Source organism: Sprattus sprattus, assembly GCF_963457725.1.
Source record: "Sprattus sprattus genome assembly, chromosome: 4".
In the NCBI taxonomy this organism is placed as follows: Eukaryota; Metazoa; Chordata; class Actinopteri; order Clupeiformes; family Clupeidae; genus Sprattus; species Sprattus sprattus.
The window spans coordinates 3,422,165-3,445,794 of NC_137923.1; the positions used below are offsets into that span (position 1 = coordinate 3,422,165).

Here is a 23,630-nt window from a genome sequence, read left to right on the forward strand (position 1 = left end):
TTAACCATGACGACCCAGTTCAACAGGATCAACGTATCCAAACACCAGCCCCCTACACCTCTGTGTGATCCCAAACCGGCGCTCCTCACACTTATTAAGGGGGCTGTTGTGAACATGAGAGACGCAGGACTCCGGAGGCTCGGCGTATCGCCTCGTTTCAGGAGGGGTTTCCTCCTCGGCAGTAATTGCGGGGCGCTGTGGCGGGGCTGCCAAGTGAAATTGAATCTGCCCCTCTGGCGCACGGTGGTCCCGCTCGTGAAAGTCGCACGCCAGGGTGGCGAACAGATGCGAAGCCCCCGGTGCCAACAGGATGTTATAATGACAGGGTTCCTGTGGAAGTATGCAGACCTGTTTACAAAAGGCCAATCCCTTTCTCATTCAGCACTGCTTGCCGCCATCACCACGGTAAATAGCTTCCGAATCCAGCCCACCAGTGTTTTGACATTCTGTTTGCCAGTTCATAACAAGCCATGCTCATTTACCGCGGGTGGTGTCTGGACCTGTCTTGAGTCATCTGGCTTGTCATGTGTCTAGCTACAGATACAGAGAGCTGCTAAAAAGAAAGGTCCAGTGACTAGTCATCGGAACATATCAAGGCAATTGCAATTGGGAGTTTATTGAACTTGTTCACAAAGGTAACCATTACAACACAGACAGGACAAAATTATCACAATCACAGAACTATCCCAGCCATTTAACAAGTGCACAGTAAAGATTAATATTAACAGGTGTATGGAGCTGGGGAGATGTCGATTCGTAGTTAGGGTTGATATGAATAATTAAAATCAACTAGAATGAATTAATTCTTCATAGTCCACTTTGAGAGTGCTCCGACTCAAAGCACTGCAACGGGGCTCATGTTAGACATGCAATACATAGAGCTTGGAGATCATTTCAGGCCACAGGAGAAGGTCTGCATGGTAGTAAAAAAAAGGAAAAGAAACCCATGATATATTCAGGAAGTATTTTTTTAACAAATACATAAAGTTATAGAGGTATATTATGAACTATAGGTCTGTAACGATGCATGAGGCAATCAGACCTTTGTATTTTTGTTATGAAAGCTTCTATGTTGTGAAAGTTTTCAAACATTACCCATGTTTCTGTGATTAACTACCTGCTGACTTACATTTGAAGGTGTTTTTGTGGTGACGGAGGAAGAAGTTACAGTAGCTTTCTCATGCGGCGAGAGTGTTTTTGGATGGTCATGGTGGTGCGATCGGTGGAGGACGCCAAGGTGTCCAGAGCCTCATCCTGACGCTCCAGCTCTGTTTCTGCCTCTAGAGCCAGGTTCTTCAGCTGCAGAAGCATCTGCACCCAGCAACATACACATGTGCAAACACACACATACAAACACACACACACACACACACACACACACACACACACACACACACACACACACACACACACACACACACACACACACACACACACACACACACACACACACACACACACACACACACACAGACACACACACACACACACACACACAAACACACACACACACATGTCATGGAAAGTGTGATTCAGGTTCAATTCTATTTAGTTTTTTAATTATGCAGATGATTAAATCTAAGACGTGTAATCTCAAAGAAACATTACATGAATGGTTAATCTCTGTAAATCCAGTTTATGCTATTGACTCAATTTACAAAATGCCTTTAAAAAGCAACCCAGACATCAGTACTTACACCATGTTAGGTTTATGTCGCCATGACAACACTGGTGTACTCTCTCAAACCGTGCTGAGCCAGCTTTGCCTTACTGCTACAGGTGTGCCAGTGTTCAACACACCACCTCGGTGCTCACTTGGCACCCAGCGGCAGTCCAAATATAGTAGTTTACAGCAGTGTGTGTGTGTGTGTGTGTGTGTAACTATATGTGCTCATGTCCAGTGAACAACACAACCCCATCTGCTGAGCTCCAAAAACGGCCAGTGTATGTTATGGTCAATGGAACAACTCAAATAAACCACGATGTGCCAAGTAAAATCTAATAAACACTCACTCCAAACCCTACCACTGTGGTTTCTGAACTAATATTATGCTGTCCAACACACACACAAATGCAATGACATTATGTCAGCTTTCACCAATCAGCAGTCATGGACAGACCAACAAGACACACAGACACACAGGTCTGTGCCAGGCTGCCATGGAGAATGATGCTATTTCCTTACAGGATTGGTGACAACAGCATATATTGGGCTTTGTTTGTTTAGGTGTATATAAGACACTGAATATGGGTAATAACCTATTTATTGCTGAAGATATTACATTCACCACGGAATAATGACACACTTCTAAGACGATTACAATCATGAGAATAAACACAGGGTATATGTGTTTCACACACATGATTTGTCTAAATGATTTAACAGTGTTCTAGTACATGTTTATAATTCTTCTAATTAATTATTATACATGTTGATTTGTTCCTACTGAGATTTTCATGTTTTTAGCTTACTGCATTGAGGCTTTGTGGCCCTGGTCATCATGAGTCTCTTAAGGGCAGGTGTTAACAGCCACCAGTGGCAACTGACTATTCTATTCTCACCTAGAGTTTAAGCTTTAGAATGATTAGGTCACAGTTTATAATGAATATTTAATATCTACTCTTTACTGTACACATGTGTGACCAGTGATTTTGACCTTTTGCATTTGTTATTCATATCTATGACAGCTGGTCAGCAAGAGCTGCCTTTTGACAGTGTCTATTAAGCAGTATCAGATTTATTTAGTCGTTGGAAGGCAGATTGCTGATTAGCCAAATAACAAAGAGAGGGGTAGAGAAATGGACAGCTCATAAGACAGTAGGCTACTGGAACCAGAGTTGTAAAGAAGATGTCCTCGGTAACCATATTTGTTTTCCATTGTTTTGATATTCACCGAGATCTGAAGCACCCCCTGAGCCGTGTTTTTGGGGTGGGAACAAGAGTAGAGCAAGGAAGTCCTTTCTACAATAGTAGCAAGTACACCGGAAGAACTGCCTTTTATTAAGTTTCAACTGTCTACATACAGGCCCGACAAGCCATTTAATCTGGCCCGCCAGCTCCTCAGAATGTTGCAAAAAGTTCCATTGATTTGAATGAGCAACCGTGAAATTTTATTTGGCTTGCCTAATTTTCCCTCAGGATTAATAAAGTATCCATCTATTTCCTATCTATTTATCTATCAGAGCTTGTCTGCCGCAGCCGCTGGAATGCAAACGCACCACAAATACTGCAAGTCCCACAATGCACTGTCCCCGCGTTGGTAACATCCGTCAATTTAGGGAGCGCTTGCCCCACTGTCCGGCCCTCGTCTTAGACCCATCTTTTTTATATCGGCCCTCTGTGTTTTTGCTTTACAAGGAGAAGGAAATGTGTCAAGTCAAATTATGTTTAGCTTGAGCAGATGACAAGACTGTAGCAAGCAAAACATGAGATACATTTGGGTGCTTTTGTAACAGTTTTGGAAGATAAACCTTTCTTTCTGTCTGTCCAACTAAATGTAAGTGACCAATTTGAATAAATGCAATTAGCTGAATTTTCATCAAGCACTATTCAGATTAAACTTATACACCACTTTTGCTATGGTTTAACATGATTCAAGTAATGAATCAAATTCTGATTCTGACTACTGGGAATCAAATGATTAATATAAATATGAATTTGTTTTAAGCAGCCAATCAATTGCTTTGACTTACGGCTGTCTATACACAAAGGCATTGACGTAGCCTTTTTTATGATGTAAAACAAATCTGTACTTCATGCTGTAGAGTCTTATATTGAGACTGTGCCCTCCTGGATGCTGAAATGTGGGCTTTGATAACTGAAGTGGGTGAACAAAAGGCAAAATAAAACTTCTTTCAATTTACTTCCGATTAAAGTTAATTCCATTAGTGTAAATGAGCAGACATACTACAACTAGAACAAGGAGCCCATTGTGAAAACGAAAAACGAAAAAGGAGAACGCAGGTGTAAACAGTATGTATTCAACTCTGACGTTGTAAGACTGCATATTATCACAAGATTATCTTAAATAAAGAAGGAAATTATATTGAAGGCTTTCATGTACTTCTCAGTGATATTCGCTCTAATTATTGACAAATGGGAGTGTCCCAAACTAATGAACTGTAAGCATCAACTTTTGAAGTTTAAAAGACCATTATTACTACTTATCAGTGAAATGAATGACCAAAGATAGGGAAAATGAAGGCTTTCTATTCTGTAAATGTCAAGGTTATGATGAATTAGTTTGATCACTGATAGCAAAACAAAAGTCATTTGCATGTCACCTTAAAGCTTTAATTTCACAACGGTACTCTCTTAAAGTAAGCTAGTCTCTTTGAACTTTTTCTGAATGGCACCTCTATGTGCCAAAGCTTTGTGACTTTGCTTTTTCGGAGAACTGACTTTCAACGTAGTTCACAATATTTACCTTGAAAATGATCTATATTGACTGCTACTGAAATAAAGTATTTAGACTGCATAGTATCAGGAAGGCCATACCAACTGGCATCATTCATAACAGCTGCATCATGGTATCATTGAGCTTGAGCTTTTACATGAAATAAAACATAATCTGTATGTTCAAAAACAAATTACTATGCTGTTTAGCCATATTATTCTCTTTTAGTTTTACAGGTATATATAAAGAAATCTCGGCTGATTTGTGTAGTGTTTGACTGACTTGATTTTAGAATGAGAAATGATGGGCCAAGACCTTGAAACCAGCCATGTTGTCAAAACGCATTTAGTTGCCTAAGAGATGTCGCATCCCATGAGAAACCAGAATGTTTGGTTAAAAACAAGATCACATGATGCCTAAAAACACAGCCTTCGGAATTTTCTTTCCCTCCTCATCACTTTTTTTTTTTTTTTTACATATTACTGCTTCTTGTATTTCCAAACCCCAACACATCCTGAACTGAAAATGATACCTGTAATGGTTCACCAACCATAAATTATCTTTGGTCGCAGCAATAATATTGTGTTTTGAAATGGTTTTAACATACAGAGCAACATTCTGTTGCAACCTATAATAACGTGTTAAAGGCGGAATGATGGAGTGATTATGCGTCACTGTTTATGTCTGGCTGCCATGGACCATGCAGCTCCCAGTAAGACCCTCCTTAGCAGACGCTTACTACAGTGAATGCTTAGTGGGCAGAGAAATGATGACATTAATGGGTGTGTGTGCGTGTGTGCGTGTGGACGAAGGGAAAACCCGTTTACAAGTAGCTCGCGGAATCGACACGAACACAGAGAGACTACAGTCTGCAGACCGCAACTGCCCAATGACACCCAAACCAAGATGTAACAAAATATGTGGAGTAGGCATTAAGAACATTACCCGAATTTGGATCTCCACTGATTTTTGGGGGGTCTAAACGAATTTGAATCTATTGGGGATAATCGGTGTGCTATGAGGATCCAATTAAAACACGTCAACCAGACACATTGACATCTTGTACAAACTGCATTGGTCCAGGGAAAAAAGAAAAAAAAGTGCCACATATACTTTTACTTCTTGCCTATTTTCCCAAGATTTTGCAACACAACTTAAGCTAACAACAAATATTGGATGAAATTCTGATCTGTATTCTGTATTCCAGTTTAGAATTGCACTGCTCTACAATACACTCAATTAACACCTTACACTCAAACACTGCCCTTCGCATTACTCATTGGTTACGCTACTCTCTATCCTTTTACAGATCTTAATTATATATTAGGGTGACAAGGTGAGAAGCACTAGGAACAGACTGCATGCTTTTACAAACCAGTTCTCATCAACTGACTGGGGGCCTATAGCCATCCATGTGCCTGGATTATTGGGGTTTTATATCTTACTCTCAACTTTAAAACTCTGAACTCATGAATGGGATGGTAATTACATTTTGAGAAATTATTCATATTTTTAAGACCCGATCTCCTATAATAAAGTCCTGAAAATCTAACTGACTCTCTTCCTTTCAACTCCTTTGATAAATAAATCGAGCACAGATGTTCAACAGAGACGCTTCAAACACTGTGGCTGTCCAGGAACAGCCTTGATTACACGGACCCTAAATACTCCACCCTACCCATCTCAAGTGTGGTTGCTGCACTCCCTAGAATAATCTGGGTGAAGTGTAAACTATGCCTGCTGAGTGACTTCCAGAGAGCACATTGAGCCTGCACAAACAAGAAAGAGTAGGCCTATGTGGGGTATTAGAGAGGGATTTGATGGGCACTTGCTGTTGATTTTAATCTTCAGAACACCATGGTGATGTGCAGCTTGTCAAGTCCAGCCAAGTTGCTAGTGCTTAGTATCCATTGCTGAATGTAAATTCCTTTTTGAAAAATAACTATGTGGGAAGTTCTCCTAGGCGATGGTGTTTAAGAACTACGGCTTTGTGACAGCCTTATTAGAGCCTCACTTGTCTTCTTACACTCACATTTCTCACAAGAAGGATAAGCGAAACTAAATAAAAAGGGATACAATCAGATAAGCATGCATGTTGAGAAAAGCTTGCACTTCCTGCACTTGAAATGGCTCTGTGAAACATTACTGGACATTTTGAACTCTCTGCGCACTGGTATCTTAGAGGTAGAGCCATTATCCATTGCCAGCTATGGCAGGAAGCACTGGAGTCATTGTTGGCAAGGTAGACATTTCAACAGCAATGAGACTTTGTTGAAGGAAGAAAAATCATCACACTTTGAGTGAACCTTTTCTGCTCATGGAAAGGCGGGCAGGGCGGCCTTCCCACACATACCTGCTTCAGCTCCTGAGCCTCGGCATCAGTGACCATGGGCTGAAGGACCTGCACTTGGACCTGAGTAAGTTCACCAGCAGGGATCTCCACAGGAACCTCTGTCTCCTGCCCGTGCTGGACGAGCCCTGCAGCTAAAGAAAAATACTGCTGAGTCTAAAGGGGTTTTTCTTCACACTCAGTCTTTTTTTTGGCAGACTAAGGCATTAAAAAAAAAAAAAATCATAGAACACTGAACATCAAGTTATACTGGGTGAATGAGATATACTTTCAGATTAAAATATACTCCATGCATGTATGAAAGTGTCAGTTGAAACAAATATGGGCAAATATTGCTAATGTAAAAGAATAATGTAAGCATCTGTGGCCACATGAAGCACATCTTCACAGTACTTAACTGCCACCATGTGGTTTAGAGCATGTACTACATTTAAAAGCAGCCTTTCATGTCTTGCAAAGCAAAATGTGGTCCCTCATGTAACTGGCTGGGGATTTTGTCTTTTGTGGTGCTCCATTCTCCAAGAAACACAACTTGTAAATTGATAAAGCACACTTTCTATTACATCTATAATATCCCAAATGGTCAAGGTTTTTTCACCACTTTCACACTTTTTTTGTAATTCACATTTGAGTAAAGTTACCATGAAGATGGCTAGGCTCCTGGCCAAACATTTTCAGCTGTCCAATTGGGCCTTGTTCTGTTAGTAATAGGTGTAGCCCTTTTTAATACATTTGGAAACTGAACTGGAACGCCAGATACTGAAATCATATTTTCCCTAAAATGACACACACTTTAGCACCTAAGTAGAATAACACAACCGTCTCACTTTACACAAGTACACGAGACTGACAAATATTATCATGGATGGATGGATATTATGAAACCATCTACCTGCACCTGCACTCCATACTGATGCTTCTCCCTGAGTGGCACCAGGGGTTGTGGCGGGGCTGGCACGGAAGTCTGTAAAGTCAGTGGTGAACTCCAGTTTCTTTTTGTACTGCATCTCCAGCACAGACAGGGCCTCTGTCATTTTAACTGAGAGGAGGCGGTAGCTGATATCAGGTTTTCCAATGAACCGCTGCCGTACACTGATTTCGTACGGATTGTGGACCCTTATGTCATCCACCTCGTCCCTTTCAAAGGTGTGCAGCAGACGTGAATTTGCATCCCTTATTTCTAGTGATGAAACCAACATCACCAGACATCCAGGCTTCCAGTCGGATTCTCCACCTTTAGAGACAACAACTGGGATGCTTGTGATCACCCTCGGTCCTTTGACTGAGCCTTTTGCGGAAGCGGCCCTTGCTGCCTGCTCACTCTTGGCTTCTTGCTGGCTTTTCCATGGCAGCTTCCCAAATGGCCACCAAGGGGGTGACTCCAATTCAGAAAGTAACCTACATTAAATTTAGAAAGAAAAGGAGATCGTTAAAAGGAGGCTAATTGTTCTGCAAGTGTCATAATTATGCAAGTCAGTCAATGCTGAATTCAAGCTAACACAAACGCTACTTACAGTACACTGAGCACACTGTTAGCAAGTTGTGTGAAAAATTGGTATGGAGGTGACAGGTTAAGTCAGAAGTCAGACAAAGCTTTGACAGATTGTTACGTTAATGGGGTGCACTGTGATTCACTCACACAGAAATATCATATGAGGTCTCTGAGTACATTAATCTTTTTTAAGCAGTGTTGTATGCAGTGTTTAGCAACGTCGTTTCCATGCGTTCACTTCCGTAGTTGGTGTAAAGTGCAAACACAGTACAAAGGTTAGGCTATAACCACATATAATGTGTGCGTGAAATAAAAATATGGGGAAATTGTACAATTGGATAATCCTTGCACGTAGTGTTCAGTATGCTTAATAAATCAAAAGGATACTGTAGCCTTCAACCTACATTATTCAACAACAGTAATCAACTTAGTGTAATTCTTTGTGCATGTGTACCTTAGTTTGCCTTTATACAATCAACTTGAAATAAGCACCATGCACTTGCATATGGAATAATGACTAAACAATAGGCTACCTTACACATTCTCTGTTGTTATTTCTAACAGCCTAATAGAGAACAAAATAAAGAATTTACTTGTCTGCAACACCCAAATTTGAGTCAATCTTGTCCAGGTCTTGCATTACATTGTCAAACTGCTCTCCTTGGTGGTTGAGCACTTTCCCTGTATCTTCCAGTCTGCGCTGGGCTCCAGACACCAAGCTGATGAGTTCCCTGCCTTTGCTGGGTAGAGCCATTGCCCCACAGCTCTGTGTGGGGGACAACAGGCGTTCCCTCCAGAAGTGCTCCAGAACATTGTAGACCACCACACGGTTGGGGCGCAGTGACCCAAACCAGTGTTTTATGTTGCCTTCCTCCAACAGGGTGAGAGTACTAAAGATGAAGCTAGAAGACTCCATCTTGATCTCCATGATGCGGGACAGGCGGACGCTGCCAAGACTGTCTTTGCTCTGCTCTGTGGTGAATCGAAGGGTAGTTCGGCTCAGGGAAAGTGTGCCACTGACCCATCTTTTCTCACTATTAATATAATAGGAGCCAGGCCAACTATGAATGGAAGTGTCACGGCTCATCTTCAGAGTGATAAAACTGTCTTCAAATGAATACTCCACTGGTGGCACAACACATCACACCTCAATAGTTGTTATATTTTAAAATTCAAAGACAGCATACATAGCATGACAGACGTGACAACTGGACTGGTAACTCAGCTCCTTACATGAAGCAGAACTGTCAGCATGCTGTGCGTATCTTAAAAGACATTCACTGAGAAACAAGTTGCTGATTCACAGTTACCTTGATGACATTAGATGATCTGAACAGCACGTAAATCGGTATTTAAAAAACAAGAAATCACTGTTTTTGTGGCGTATACCTTCTAAACAACACATTTCATTGTTGAACAAATCATGAACAGTTCAGTCGTTACAGTAAATCCGGTGAAAGGATGTCAGTTATAGCCAACGAGTAACCTACTACAGCCTCACGGCCAACCACGGCCTTTTGGCAACATAAACACTTCGAATGCGTTACTGTGAAACCGGAAGTTGTATTTACCCTGGAACACTCATATTTCCTGTCCGTACTGAAAACTACATTTAGGTGACTTCAATTGACCACATCTTATATCAAAGTAATGGAGTGGATTCGTAAAGAAAGACCGTTAAAATGTTAAATGTTAAAAACAACCGAAAATGTTTAAGTGGCATCGTTTATGTATCTCACTGGCTTGATGAAAATATTTGCTAGGACCACTAAAGTAGGCTTGCTTTGTGCTCGGCGCACAGTATTGACATCAGTACCGCCTCCATAGCATATCATAACACTGCGCCTGATGCCATTTCTTATGCCTACCCCAGCATTATCCACGTAGAGGAACATGAGGGAAAGCATTAATGGACGAAACGATATCAATATCGTTTCCACAGCTTCTTCGCTACCGGTCTAGCCTGTCCGTCGTTAACGAATTTTGCACGTATAGATCACCAGTTGCTACTGCTCGTCCATCGCCTTGTTATTCTTGCACGTTGGCATTATGTTTACGTGTATCTTTGAATTCATATGCTTTGAGACACCGTGCTAGCCAAATAAGCTACAGAATGCATCTACCACAAAGCCGCTGTGAATATGCAGAACTAGATGAACATACCTCTAATGCCTTCAGTGATTTGACAAACCCTTTGCAACCTTCGGGATTGTGTAAAATTATTCTCTAATATGGATAGGGAGACTCTACACACCTCCTCCAGACTTATAAAAATACCCAGACAGTCACATCAGCGTTGTTCTTCCCATTTTGTCGACTACATTGAAAAGCACATCAGCTATTCCAAATTCTTTAAAAATTACTTGATTCCCAATCACCCCTGTGTTTTTTCGAAGAAGTTCACAGAAGACTGGAATTGTAGAAAACACTGGGTTACAGAGGAGGGGAAGCCTAATTTCTCCAGGCTTCTGCAACAGTTTGGTAGGTCAATAACAGAACATAAAAATGACATACAGACATACTGCAGTTTGTACTAAGATTTTAGTGTGACATTGTGCTGTTACCATGTCACCCCAACAGAGGAAACAGCAGTGCCTGTGGCAAATTGTAGTGTAAAGGAATACAACGCAAATCCAAAGCAAATTATCCCTTTTAAAGAATTCATCCAGTATTGGAGGGACTATATTCAAAATGGCCACTCCTCACCAAAAGGATGTCTTTACCTAAAAGACTGGCACATGCACAGGTAGGTATACCGTTGTATATACAATTGCATTCAGCATAACTGTAAATGTAGTTACTTAAGTAAATGTGGACATATAATATACACAGGGATGTGCCTTTAATCCTCTTGACATCACTGAGTGTTGTTCTGTGTTCATCTCAGGAGCTTTCCTGAGCACAACAGTTACAGAACACCCATATTCTTCTCTTCGGACTGGCTCAATGAATACTGGGATTCAATTGAGGTGGATGACTACCGCTTTATCTACATGGGTCCCAAAGGCTCCTGGTATGCATAGATGAGTATATGACTTGAGTATGATTATAACCTTCTTTGTTTGTAAGTGCTGCTCATGCAATGCACTCACTGCTTTTTTTGGTGCCAGGACTCCCTTCCACGCCGATGTGTTCCGCTCCTATAGCTGGTCAGCCAACATATGTGGGAGAAAGAAATGGCTGCTATATCCTCCTGGCCAAGAGGAGTTTCTGCGAGACCGCCATGGCACTCTGGCTTATGATGTCACAGCGCCTATACTTCAGGATAAGGGGCAGTACCCACACATAGACAGAGCCTGCCAGCCTCTGGAGATCATTCAAGAAGCAGGGGAAATCCTCTTTGTGCCCAGTGGTTGGCATCATCAGGTTTACAATCTGGTGAGGACAAATTAAGTTGTTCAATTCTGGGTTGTATTCATTGTATTCTGGGGTGTATAATTATTACAGAAAAAAATATTATTTAAGTAATCAGCTCTTTTGCAGGAGGACACTATTTCTATTAACCATAACTGGTTAAACGGTTCTAATCTGGACATCATGTGGCAGTTCTTACAAGATGAGCTTGCCTCCGTCCAAAGAGAGATTGAAGAATGGAGGGAAACTATGGACACTTGGCATCAACATTGTCAGGTATGAAAAATTCAGGGTGATAATAGTAAGTTAATATCACAGTCACAAACGAAACATGTTTTTGACTTAAAATGTATAAATGTTTTCAGGTAATCATGAAGTCATGCACTGGAATTGACTATGGGGAGTTTGCCACATTCTTAAAGATAATCGCAAACAACCGGATATCTTTTTTGAACTCATATCCGGCGAGCAGCTCTCTTCAGTCCCGACATCTGGCTGAGGCACTCGAATCTTTAGGTCCTCATCATGCAACGTTTGACCTGCAAAGAGTCACTCACATCCTTGAAAGTATGCTAAATAATGAAGACTTCAAGAGACTTGACCCTTCAACTTTAAAGTTCCAGCCAGAGACGCTGCTTCAAGAAATACGAGAGGCAACAAGGTCTACTGTATGACAGTCATTACCCCAAAAAAACATTTCTCACCTGGAAACCACAGTTTTGACTTACAATGTTTATTATTCAAGAAAGTATAAATTATTTCTGTTGAAAACTAACAATGGACATTTGTTGTGCGGATAAACATATTTCAAGTTTTGTAACTTAAATAAATTAAATTAAATATTTCATGTGTGGTCTTTTTTTTTGTTGAACAGAACTGGTTAAACAGCTAAAACAAAAATGTGATCATGGCCCAGACTCTGCTGTGATGTGGTTCTGATGCTTTGTTTTAACTTCACGTTTTGCATTTTTCCTTTGGTTTACTTGGCTTCGTTAGGCCACCATTCGGGTACGGAGACCTGCAGAGTCACAGAGCTACCATCCGCCTGGGATGGCTTCAGTGCTAGTGGTTCTTTGGCATGCGCCAAGCGGATGAGACTCAGTCCATGTTCTCCCTTCCCAGCTCTGTACTTTCCAGCGGCTTTCGCAGAGTTTGTCTGCAGTGCCACTCCCTCCTGCAGTCCATCAACTGGAGCGGACAGGCGCACAGGCATCAGGCGCTTGCGCACAACACCTGTGTGGTGGGTTCGGGCTGTGAGCTCCTGGCCAAGGTAGCAGCCCTTGCTGAAGTTGATTCCATTCATGTACACCAGGTTGGATTCCAGTGGGAGGGCCACACCAGGAGGAAGATCGTTTACCCCCTCCGGTAAGCCTACAATCAGACATGGGTAAAAAGAAGATGGTCAGTAGATTCACAAAGCGCCTGTCAAACATGAAACAGAGGACCAACTGTATCTGAAAATCTCATAATATCACGCCATATTCCCTGACAAGGTACACCGAAGGATAAAGTATGGAATTGCACTTAGGTGAGGCCACATCTAAAATAAAAAGATGAACATACCAATTGTATATCGATGCTTGTGATATTCTTCTGGGTTTCCCTCTAGAGCCGAAGCAATTATGTCCTCTGGTTTAACTTCATGGTTCACAATCAGTCTCCACCCCATGAGTTCAGTTCTTGGGTCCCTCTCCAGCACAATGTCTTGTTTGTTGTCAGCAATTTCTGGTTTGCCTGGTGCACCATCCTTGTGCACAGGTAACAAAGCCCATACGGCAAGCTCAGGACAATGGGTGATGCTTACCTTACGGCGGATTTTGTACACCTTCAGATGCTTAAGGATGGCGTCTTTCACTGTGCTGTCACACTCAAGTAAAAGACTGGGTTCTGTGGATTTTTCTTTCAAACTAAACAAATCATAAAAAAGGTGGTGATTGGCAGTTGACCATATAAACCGTAGCCACATTACTGTCTAGGGTACTTTCTAAGAAATGATAGCCTACACGTTCTATGATTCGTAGTTTAAGATGCCTGGCTCTATTGACAGATGAGGTGGATCTGGTTCACACAATCAAAAACCTTAATCCTCCTATAAGGACTAAGCAAATGCTAAACAACCATAGCATAACTAGTGGTTGATTCTGAATCCCTCTGATGTACCCAACCTATTATGAAAACAGGGGGGAAACTACTATATTTGAGTTATGCTACTACTGTTAGCACAGTGACTACCATAGGCTTCATCTATCAACTAAAACCAGACCTCCCTCCTAATTTCAATGTTAGTGTTATCAGTAGACACAAGACCTCAATATGAGTTGATAAGTGTTACACCCTAATGCAGATATGTGCTAACTGTTTCATATCAGCTTCTACAGGACAATAGTTATCTTATTTGGATAGTAATTCGTACATAAAGTACTGCAACGTATATAACTCAAACAGTAGTTTACCTGTAAAAGATTATGTCATAGAGTGTCCTCCCCTGCACATTCAACATGTGTGCATACATGCATCTTTCGTCCTCCAGTAGTTCCATGTCATTTGTAACAAGACCTTGAAGAAATGAATTCGTCTCATGGCCATGGATTTTAACTAAAGTCCTGTGCAATAAACTGTAGCAAACAAAGTTAGACGATCCGGTTTTCGACTTATCTTGACTGTAAGTCCTCAGTAGTGAATTTTGAACGTTTGTCCAAACTAGGGTCCTCCTGCCTGAGTTGAGAGTTAGGAACGTCTTTAGAGCCTGCTTTCTCATTAAAGCAGTGTTTACGACGCCTAAAAAGAGACCTAAATTATTCATAGTGTATCCTTAACGCTCACAACTTCGGTATGTGATCAAAATAAGATATTAAGATTGAAAAACACTATTACAATTACAGTGCAGACATCTTCACATTCAGGGAGCGATGCGGATCACCATTTTCCTTCCCACAATGCTTTGCCGATTGCGCAATCGTATCTCGCATGGATCCTTTGGATCGTCGGTCAACATCGCTGCCATATTGGAGAGGTGAAGACTGGCCTTTAAACAAACGCAAGTAAACGGTGGAGCTGCAGTTTTTCTGGATAAAAAGCACTATCGCGTTTACATTTCTCAACAGATTTCAACTGAGTCTTTTTTTATATTCAAGGGTTTATGATCAAAGTGAAGTACCAAACAAAGTTTTCTTTCTATGCTACTTAGAATCTCGATAGTTAGGTTTTAAATAATTTAATATAAAAAAGATCGGTTGAGAAATGTAAACCCTTTAGTGCTTTTTATCCAGAATAACCTCATCTCCACAGTTTACTGGCGTTTGTTTACAGTCTAGTCTTTACCTCTCCAATATGGCGGCGATCTTGACATATCATAGCAACGAACTGATGCATAGACATACAGTTCCGAAAATAAGTGGCATTATGGAGGAATCGCTAACGAGATGCTAGCCGCTAAACCTAGCGAAACCTATTTTTGGTTACTTTGACACTATGACAAACTAGTGAGTTAACAACTTGCCTAACACAGTCAAACATCAAGAAAGTGCAACACAAGACAAAGCAAGATGGCAAATAAGCTACTAGTTCGGCAGACAGTAGTAACCTGGCGGCTTCAGGCAAACCTACATAACGGATTTCAGAAAAGCTGGTGTACCAGGTGGAAATGGTTGCATAATGTTACGGAGAGAGACGCCGTTCTTTGCTTCTCCTGCTGCAAAGCCCTAGAGTAGGGGTTAAGACATCATGATGGAAAGACAAATTCATTCATAGTAGGAGGCTTTTGTAACTGGCACAAAGCAACCACAAAGTTTAGATATTCAGATCGATACATTTCCTCTGCAGTGAATGACTCTGGTTAAGAAGCCATAACAATCAATATGGAGTGCTTTGGAAACTTATGATGGAGCGGACATATGCAATGCCAAAATCCGACGAGTGACAGCATTCAGAATGAGATACTGGAATTTCTCGCTCATGCTGTTCAAATAGAAATCGTGTCCGAAGCGAGAGAGCTTTATTTATGTTCAGGTTTTTATTTCCCATAAGCCAAAAGTAGCCTATATAGGCCTACAGGTGCATCTCAAAACATTTGAGTATCGTGGGAAAGTTTTTCCATAATTTAATTCAAGTGACACCTTCATATATTCTAGAATCATTACACATAAAGTGGCATATTTCAAGCCTTTTTTTGTTTTCAATCTTGATTATAACGGCTTACAGCTCATGGAAATAAAAAAATCAAGTACCTGAAAATATTAGAATAAATAAATGTCAACCTGAGAAGAGCTCTAATCAGCTAATTAACTCAAAATACCTTGAAAGGTTTCCTGAGCTTTCAATGTCTCAGTCTGGTTCAGTACTAGGGTTCGGTACCGAGAACCGGTACCAATACGGCACCGGTTCCATACAACCGATACCTACCCGGACCGAAATGCAACGCAGATTTCGGTGCTTCCTTTCGGTGCCTGAGCAGATCATTTTTTTTTTTTTTTTTTTTTTAATTAAAATTTTTATAATTTAACAAAACTAGCGATAGCTAACGAGAAGTAACGTTAGTGGCGTAGATCTTTCTGGGTACGATCTGTATACTTTTTTGTGTTGATAACAGATTTCGTGGGGCACATATAAAACTGCTCCATCTCCCAATATAGACTCTCGCCTGTGTCGCTCACGCTGCATTCCGTATGGGACTAGTGGAAACGGGATTTGTGTTGAGGAGTTGCCATGGTAATGGGTTGACTTGCGTGTGGTTTCGGTTTCAAGATAAGTGTGGTTGTTCTAAGCAGAAGTTGGATACGCTTTATTAAACGGAGAGCTACCGTCTCATCCAAAGATATTCCTTCTCAATGTGAGTTCTTAAGAGAGCACTAACTTGGACGCTACAATAACATTGCAACAGTCTGACAGCGAAGAGCAGGCAGCCTTGCACAGAGCAAGCACAAACAGAGCTAGCCATCAATATAACGGAGAAAATGTCGAAAGGTAAACGATCAAAAGTGTGGCTGTATTTCGCACAAAAAGATTCAAACAACGCGACGTGCAGCATATGCAACAACAAAATTGCGTGTAAATGGGGGAGAGAACTCAAGAGGCCCTGAAGCTAAACTTTTAAAGGGGCAGTACACATTCACGAAACCAGTGGGTTTAAATAAATGCAAACTAATTAATATTTGTTTTACTCTGAAGGCAAACATGCTCATATTTCTGCAAAAGTATTACTGAAGTGTGAAGTGTGTGTACAGAGTTTGTTATGTATTTATTTATATTTATTTAAGTATACTGTAAACAGTTGTTATAAGTTAATATATTGTTCATAGTTTGAAGTTAAAAGGTTTGAAGCCAAGTGTTTTGTATTTATTTTTATTTATAGTATACCTCAAACAGTTAATATATTGTTAAATTTAAAGAAAACTATTTGCCTTGGCAATAAATAAGCCTAATGTCTTTAATTAAAAAAAAAAAAAAAGTATCGGTTCTGGCACCGTTTAGGCACCGGTATCGTTTTAAAAGTATCGGTTATGTACCGGTATCGGAAAAAACCCAAACGATACCCATCCCTATTCAGTACACACAACAACAATCATGGGGAAGACTGCTGACTTTACAGTTATCCAGATGACATTCATTGACACCCTCCATGAGGAGGGTAAGCCACAGAAAGTCATTGCTGAAAGGGCTGTCTCTTCGCAGTGGGCTGTATCAAAACATATTTATGATGAAGTTGACTGGAAGGTAAAAGTGTGGTAGGAAACGGTGCACAAGCAACATGGATGACCGCAGCCCTCAGAGGATTGTCGAGCAAAGCCGATTCAAGAACTTGGGGGAGCTTCACAAAGAGTGGACAGAGGTTGGAGTCAGTGCATCAAGAGCCACCACGCACAGACGTGTCCAGGAATGGGCTACAAGTGTCGCATTCCTAGTGTCAAGCCACTTCTGAACCAGAGACAACGTCAGAAGCATCTTACCCGAGCAAAGGAGAAAAAGAACTGGACAGTAGCTCAGTGGAAATTTTGTATTTCATTTGTAAATCAAGGTCCCAGAATCTGGAGGAAGAGTCGAGAGGCACAGAATCCAAGTAGCTTGAAGTCCAGTGTGAATTTTCCACAGTCAGTGATGATTTTGGGTGCCATGTCATCTGCCGGTGTTGGTCCACTGTGTTTGATCGAGTCCAGAGTCAATGTAGGCGTTGACCAGGAGATTTTAGAGCACTTCATGCTGAATGCTGACATGCTGCATCTGCTGACAAGCTTTATGTAGATGCTTATTTCCTTTTCCAGCAGGATTTGGCACCTGCCCACAGTGCCAAAACAACATGGTAACTGGTTTTCTACAGTGGTATTACTGTGATTGTTTGGTCAGCCAACTGGACTGACGTAAAGCCAATAGAGAATCTACGGGATATTGTCAAGAGGAAAATCCACCACATCCACCTGACCCAACAATACAGACGAGCTTAAGGCCGCTATCAAAGCAACCTGGGCTTCCATACATTTACATTTACATTTACTACATTTAGTCATTTAGCAGACGCTTTTGTACAAAGCGACGTACAAGGCAGTCAAGCTTAGTGACCTAGTGTAACAATAAATACTATTTTACATAACACCTCAGCAGTGCCAGAGGCTGATTGCCTACCTGTCACTCCGCATTGATGTAGTAATTTGTGCAAAAGGAGCCCCAACAAAGTATTGAGTGCATAAATGAACATACTTTTTTGTGTTTTGAGTTAATTAGCTGATTAGAGCTCTTCTCAGGTTGATATTTCTGTATTGTAAATGATTTATTATAATATTTTGAGATAGTGGATTTTTGTTTTCCATGAGCTGTAAACCATAATCACCCAGATTAAAACAAAAAAGGCTTGAAACATACCACTTTTTGTGTAATGAATATAGAATATATGAAGATGATACTTTTTTAATTAAATTACAGAAAAAAAATGAACTTTCCCACGATATTCTATTTTTCTGAGAGTCACCAATTTTTGGCATCTGAAAATACAACAATTTAATAATAATAAAAAACAAATTACACAAAAAAATTCTAAACTTAGAGTATGAATGTGACCACCAGAATGTTAAAATTGCTTACAGTAAAATGCCCATCCTTACTAGTCAATCTTAGCTGAAGCTCAATGCTTACCTGTTCTGGAGAAAATGTGCCAATTTGGCATTTTCAAATGCATCTCCAATATTTACCCGCATTTTACCACATCTCTGGTCATGCAGCTCTTTAGATGGATGCAGAGGCTTTGGGTAGAATCAAGTGTCACAGGTGGGAGGCGCTGGGGCCTCCACTTAATTTCTAAACTGTCACCCTGACTGAGGAGCAAAACCGTATCCCCACCCCAAAGATGAGGCCAGACTGCAGGAATCACCATTTCAAAAGTTTAGTTTATTTAAATAGTTTAAAAAGAAGAGTCTCTATAATGGTGGTGTAGAGTGCCGAGGAATGGTGCAGTGGGTGCCTAGTCCGTGGCATGGCGGTCGTTCACCATGCCTCCTGTAGAGGGGTCTGGGGCAGTTGGTGCATGTTGCTCCTCGCCTCCTTCAGCAGGGGACCTTAGGCCGTGGAAGATTAGCGGAAACAAGTCATCAGGCGAGCCCTGTATATGCATTGGTAACGCCTATGGTAACGCCATGGCGGTCGCAAGCTGTGTTCACATTCTGATCTGGCAACCCAGGGTGTCAAAATTATACTAGAGAAATGGGCAAATGGCAGTAGCATTGTTGTCGGAGAAGCCATTATTTCAGTTAAACATGTGTCGTTCTCTCTGATGAGATATCATGTTTATTTTATGATGTAGTACAGTACATGTATTACATATGGGTCCTTTAAAAGGTTGCCTAGCTTGCAAACAATCTGTTTTGCAGATAGGCTGCATGATACATATTATAGGCCTACAAGATGATACATGACATAGTCTTGAAACCTGTCACATCCCCCTTTTTTACAGGCTTACAGAATTAGACAGATTGGTTATGTTATGTAGCCACGATGTTGATGGCTGTTTTTGTGTGACTGAATGCATGGTCCCAAATAAGTCTACACTTGTTTATCCAGTGCTTCCAAACAGCAGAGTGTACAATGTGCCTTTAGACCATCTGGTCTCATGGTGTCTGATTTTTTTTTTTTTTTACAGATGGGATTGCCTAAAGCTGTTTAATTCTGTCTGACTACAGGTCTATTTCACATTTTACAGGAAACGTCTGACCTCTTCCAAACAAGCCATAAGCCATTAGCATAGGCCTAATGACAGCTTCCCATAACCTTGAGACATTAAGAGTGCTCCCAGCATGGTTTACAGACACAATGACAAGACAAGACATGATTGTCCACAAAGAACACAAACACCAAGCCCTGAAGCAAATCATGTTCTACAAAGGTCGCTGAGTGTGTAGTGTGGCAAACAGCCAGAAGAGGGCAAACGGAGCAAACAGATGAGGAAAATGGCTGAGTTTGCACAGGGAGACTTTCATGTCCTCTGCTGACTGTAGCCCTGGTTATCCCCACAGTTCGCTCCTGTCTAGTCACTGGCAATGCTATGATATAGGTTATTAAACAGAAGACAGACGTGTATTAAAACGTATGTCCACTATGTTTGGTTTAGGTGGTTCAATTTGGTTCTGGTCAATGGCAATGTACTCAATAAAAAGTGACTTTGTGTCATGCTCCTCAAAATACTCAAACTTGGTCAGCAAGTAAACGTTCATCTTGATGATAAAAAAATATTAAACCAGATCCTGTCACTTAAGTAAGTTTAATTTTGAACGTTTTATACTGTATAGGTGCACTTCTGGCAACATTTGTGTTCTTATGTTTGGATAGCAGGCACACTATTAACTATGTGTGTAAGTCAATAGGGTGATACATTCAGTGCTACAATTACAATGAAATGGTTGATGATGAAAGAAATAATGGCCTATATTAGAATGAGAGATGTGGTATCATGATGAACCTTGTGTAATCCTAAATAACCCTGTACACATCTTCACAGAATGAGAAATGCAATATTTCAAACAAAAAGCAATGTGCATTATTTGTATTGTTGTGAAGTGCTAAGTATTGAAATATGATTGGTTATGATTCAATAGCTAGCATTATTAGTTTCACATACAGTAGTTAGCATACAACAAACCAGATGTATCAGTCAGTGAACGATTTCTGAAATCCAGTGGGGTTTAATAGTAGTGCATAATATCTGTATATTTAATGTGCACTTTCCATTGGCTGATTGTATACGATAGAAAGTTTCACATAAATCCATCACCAATAAATGTTCTATATATAGATGTGGTCAAGTTCAAATGATAGCTTTAATTCCTATTTTGTATAAAATTATCTAGGGAAAGGCTACATCCTTATTAAATATGGTCTGTGTAGCATGCTTCAATCATGTGTTCAAGGCTCAGTTTTTCTCGTTTAAAACGGAATAAATAATACTGCATTCATGCATTTGGAATAACCGGAGGTATAAAAGCAACATACAAAGCAAACATACTTTAACTAAAATTGTGTAATGTTTTGCACGGCACATTGCAAAATGATTTACTTTGGATGAAAGTGCCAAATGAATAAAACTAAAAGTAACACAACACATTGTTACGTTTTTCCCAATATTTATTTCCCACAAACAGTCTTTATTTTTAAGGCACAAACATGTGAAATCATTTCTAAAAGGTGCTTTCTCATGTCTTTTCAATGTTTGGGGAATCCATGACTTGTATCGTACAATAATAATAATCATAATAACAATTATAATAATAGTAAATCAGTATCCATCAAAGGAGCTTAAGCTGCCCCTTTGTTTCAATTCACTTTAGCATCGGTGCAGTGTTCAGGCTGTCATGTTAATGGTTCACATGGGCCAAGATAAGAGTTTGTTTACTTACTATGTTTAAACTTTGAGTCAATAAAATTCACCATACAAATTACTTAATTCAAAGCCTAATCCACCAATGCAACAATGCTCTACTGACCTGACTTTTATTTTCTGTTTTTGTACAGGAAATAGCTGATGTGCAATGTGCTATTCTTGCAAAATAACTCACATATGCATTTTGACTTAATCAACATTCTCCTATGTCTCTTGAACATAGACCTGTGTTGTAGTGAATTCATTTGGCTTCAGTTAACATGTTTTAATATTCACATTTTCGCTGGCTGGTTGTTAAATTATATTTTAGCATGCATTGTGATACAAGACAAGATAATGCAAGCAATGCAAGGTATTTTTTGGTAAAATAAGAAATGCACACACCTTTTTGAGCACCTTAAGTGTAGTTGACCAAGGAGGACATGTTTTGAGTTTGATGTTGCTCAAAACAGCATGAAGTATTTGATGCATATGGTCAGCCAATCAGTATAATGCAAACTACATGACATAAATAATTGTATCTCTCTCAAACATTGTACGTCTTTACAATAAACCAACAATTTGTACATAAACAATTCCGTATTTAAAAGGCAGTATTAAAAATTGTCAATATATCAGTCAAATCTGATCCATACTATCCAAATAACATTATCATGTGTACAATCATGATGCAGTATTTCATACTGATATCATGACTTTCACACACTCAAACTGGTGCAAAGTAACACCGAATAAAATAGCTTCTGGATTGAAAAGGACATTTCTTCATTCTTATAGCTCATAAGACTGTCGCCAGGACACAAAACTGCAGGAGCAAATTTTATTCTGTTGAACAATTTCACACAGTTTGAGTTGTATAAGTTTTTAGGGTGTATCTCACCTCATCCTATTTAGTAGGCCTCCATTATTTGTTAGCTGCTTGAGATCCAAGGAGCAGAACCACAATAATTAAAAAAAAACACAATTTGAGAGAGTCTTGCCTCTGAACTAACCATGGAGTCATCAAAAAGATTTGAAGTTATGTCATATAAATATAAAATGGTATAAGAAAACGGTGTAATTTTCACAAATCAAATAAGGAATGGCACATTATTTCAATATTCAATATGTTGCCGTTCTGCAAATTCCACTGTCTTTCTCAGTTGGTCTGTCACTCGTCAGTGCTTGTGAATACTTTGAAATGAATATTCCCAATTAGAATATTTTCAAAAAAGAAACGAGGTAACTCTCTTGTATTTGTAAACATGAATGATTAAGGGATAAAAGTCGTTATATGGTCAGCAGTTCTATGTTGAGTGATTATTTTGTGTGCTTAAGCTAAATTTGCATTACTCATAACGTAATGCAGAAAACTAAGTTTGTAATGTCCAGATGGAAACAATGGATTTAGATCTTTCAAACCCCAAATCATATGAACCATTATCCATTATTGTGATTGCACATTTTTGAGACAAGACAAAGGATATTATCAAAAAATAAAGATGTAACTCAGTTAATCCACTTAAGCCTATCAGTATTGCAAACTACAAAGTGCTGAAGTCCATCAACAGATCATGTTAAAATAGTTCAGCCCACAACCTCAAATAATTACATTTATCGATAATACCCACTCTGCTGTTCTCCATTCGTCTGGAAAATAAATGTTTATAGAAAGCTGCAAACACCTCTTACCAAGTCCACGTGACAAGTCTTGGATTTATTCATACTGAATATAGCACATCTTATGATATGTAACCTTTCTGTGAAATAAATTCCTACTTGTAATAAAATCACACAACTGATGTCAGACATTATTATGAGGAAATGCTGTAAACCGATATCAGGCTGTTGAATACAGTATATTTAAGGAGATTCATATCTAATCTGATTCCGACATGCTAAAATTAGACCAGTAGGATACATGTAAACTACAGAAGGCTAGCACAAGGAAAAAACACATTTAAAAGAATACGGACTGGCAAAGACTTACATTTCTTTTCAACAAGATTTGTTCCTTCAATGTTCATGAGAAGGTTTGATATACTTATTGTAACACTGGTACTTAGGATCAGGCACATTGTGCTGGATCGTGTGATGTTAGTTCATCTTTAGTCAGTAAAACCACCCAATACAGTATCAAATACTTGCATGGTCCCGCTAATGGCCAGTCATTTTGGCACGTCTACATTGTTGCAGTGACTT

The 23,630-nt window shown here is 39.9% G+C and overlaps 3 protein-coding genes across 3 annotated transcripts; 1 reads left to right on the forward strand and 2 right to left on the reverse strand.

Moving 5' to 3' along the window:
* Positions 1-654: 654 nt before the first annotated feature.
* snap47 (synaptosome associated protein 47) lies at positions 655-9,744 on the reverse strand. Its single transcript, XM_080837174.1, has 6 exons — positions 9,629-9,744; positions 8,833-9,364; positions 7,640-8,145; positions 6,751-6,881; positions 1,130-1,311; positions 655-913 (listed from the first exon to the last, which is right to left on the reverse strand). The coding sequence occupies exons 1-5, from the start codon at positions 9,642-9,644 to the stop codon at positions 1,165-1,167; spliced, it is 1,332 nt and encodes a 443-aa protein (XP_080693300.1). The 5' UTR covers positions 9,645-9,744; the 3' UTR covers positions 655-913; positions 1,130-1,164.
* A 288-nt stretch (positions 9,745-10,032) lies between these two features.
* Positions 10,033-12,404, forward strand: jmjd4 (jumonji domain containing 4). Its single transcript, XM_080838133.1, has 6 exons — positions 10,033-10,720; positions 10,820-10,985; positions 11,127-11,252; positions 11,350-11,617; positions 11,723-11,869; positions 11,959-12,404. Exons 1-6 carry the CDS (start codon positions 10,471-10,473, stop codon positions 12,265-12,267), a joined length of 1,266 nt encoding a protein of 421 aa, XP_080694259.1. The 5' UTR covers positions 10,033-10,470; the 3' UTR covers positions 12,268-12,404.
* A 154-nt stretch (positions 12,405-12,558) lies between these two features.
* Positions 12,559-14,503, reverse strand: iba57 (iron-sulfur cluster assembly factor IBA57). Its single transcript, XM_080838134.1, has 3 exons — positions 14,047-14,503; positions 13,157-13,500; positions 12,559-12,964 (listed from the first exon to the last, which is right to left on the reverse strand). Exons 1-3 carry the CDS (start codon positions 14,394-14,396, stop codon positions 12,573-12,575), a joined length of 1,086 nt encoding a protein of 361 aa, XP_080694260.1. The 5' UTR covers positions 14,397-14,503; the 3' UTR covers positions 12,559-12,572.
* Positions 14,504-23,630: the final 9,127 nt, after the last annotated feature.

What these genes read in the sequence shown, in the direction of transcription:
- jmjd4 (XM_080838133.1), top strand. Translation starts at nt 10,471, where the DNA reads ATGGATAGGGAGACTCTACACACCTCCTCCAGACTTATAAAAATACCC. An exon ending in ATGGGTCCCAAAGGCTCCTG is followed by an intron (nt 11,253 to 11,349) that starts GTATGCATAGAT and finishes TTTTGGTGCCAG; the next exon opens with GACTCCCTTCCACGCCGATG. An exon ending in ATCATCAGGTTTACAATCTG is followed by an intron (nt 11,618 to 11,722) that starts GTGAGGACAAAT and finishes GCTCTTTTGCAG; the next exon opens with GAGGACACTATTTCTATTAA.
- snap47 (XM_080837174.1), bottom strand. An exon ending in AATTTGGGTGTTGCAGACAA is followed by an intron (nt 8,146 to 8,832) that starts GTAAATTCTTTA and finishes AATTTAATGTAG; the next exon opens with GTTACTTTCTGAATTGGAGT. An exon ending in AGGCTCAGGAGCTGAAGCAG is followed by an intron (nt 1,312 to 6,750) that starts GTATGTGTGGGA and finishes TGCTGGGTGCAG; the next exon opens with ATGCTTCTGCAGCTGAAGAA.
- iba57 (XM_080838134.1), bottom strand. Translation starts at nt 14,396, where the DNA reads ATGAATAATTTAGGTCTCTTTTTAGGCGTCGTAAACACTGCTTTAATG. An exon ending in TATGACATAATCTTTTACAG is followed by an intron (nt 13,501 to 14,046) that starts GTAAACTACTGT and finishes TGATTTGTTTAG; the next exon opens with TTTGAAAGAAAAATCCACAG. An exon ending in CAAGCATCGATATACAATTG is followed by an intron (nt 12,965 to 13,156) that starts GTATGTTCATCT and finishes GTCTGATTGTAG; the next exon opens with GCTTACCGGAGGGGGTAAAC.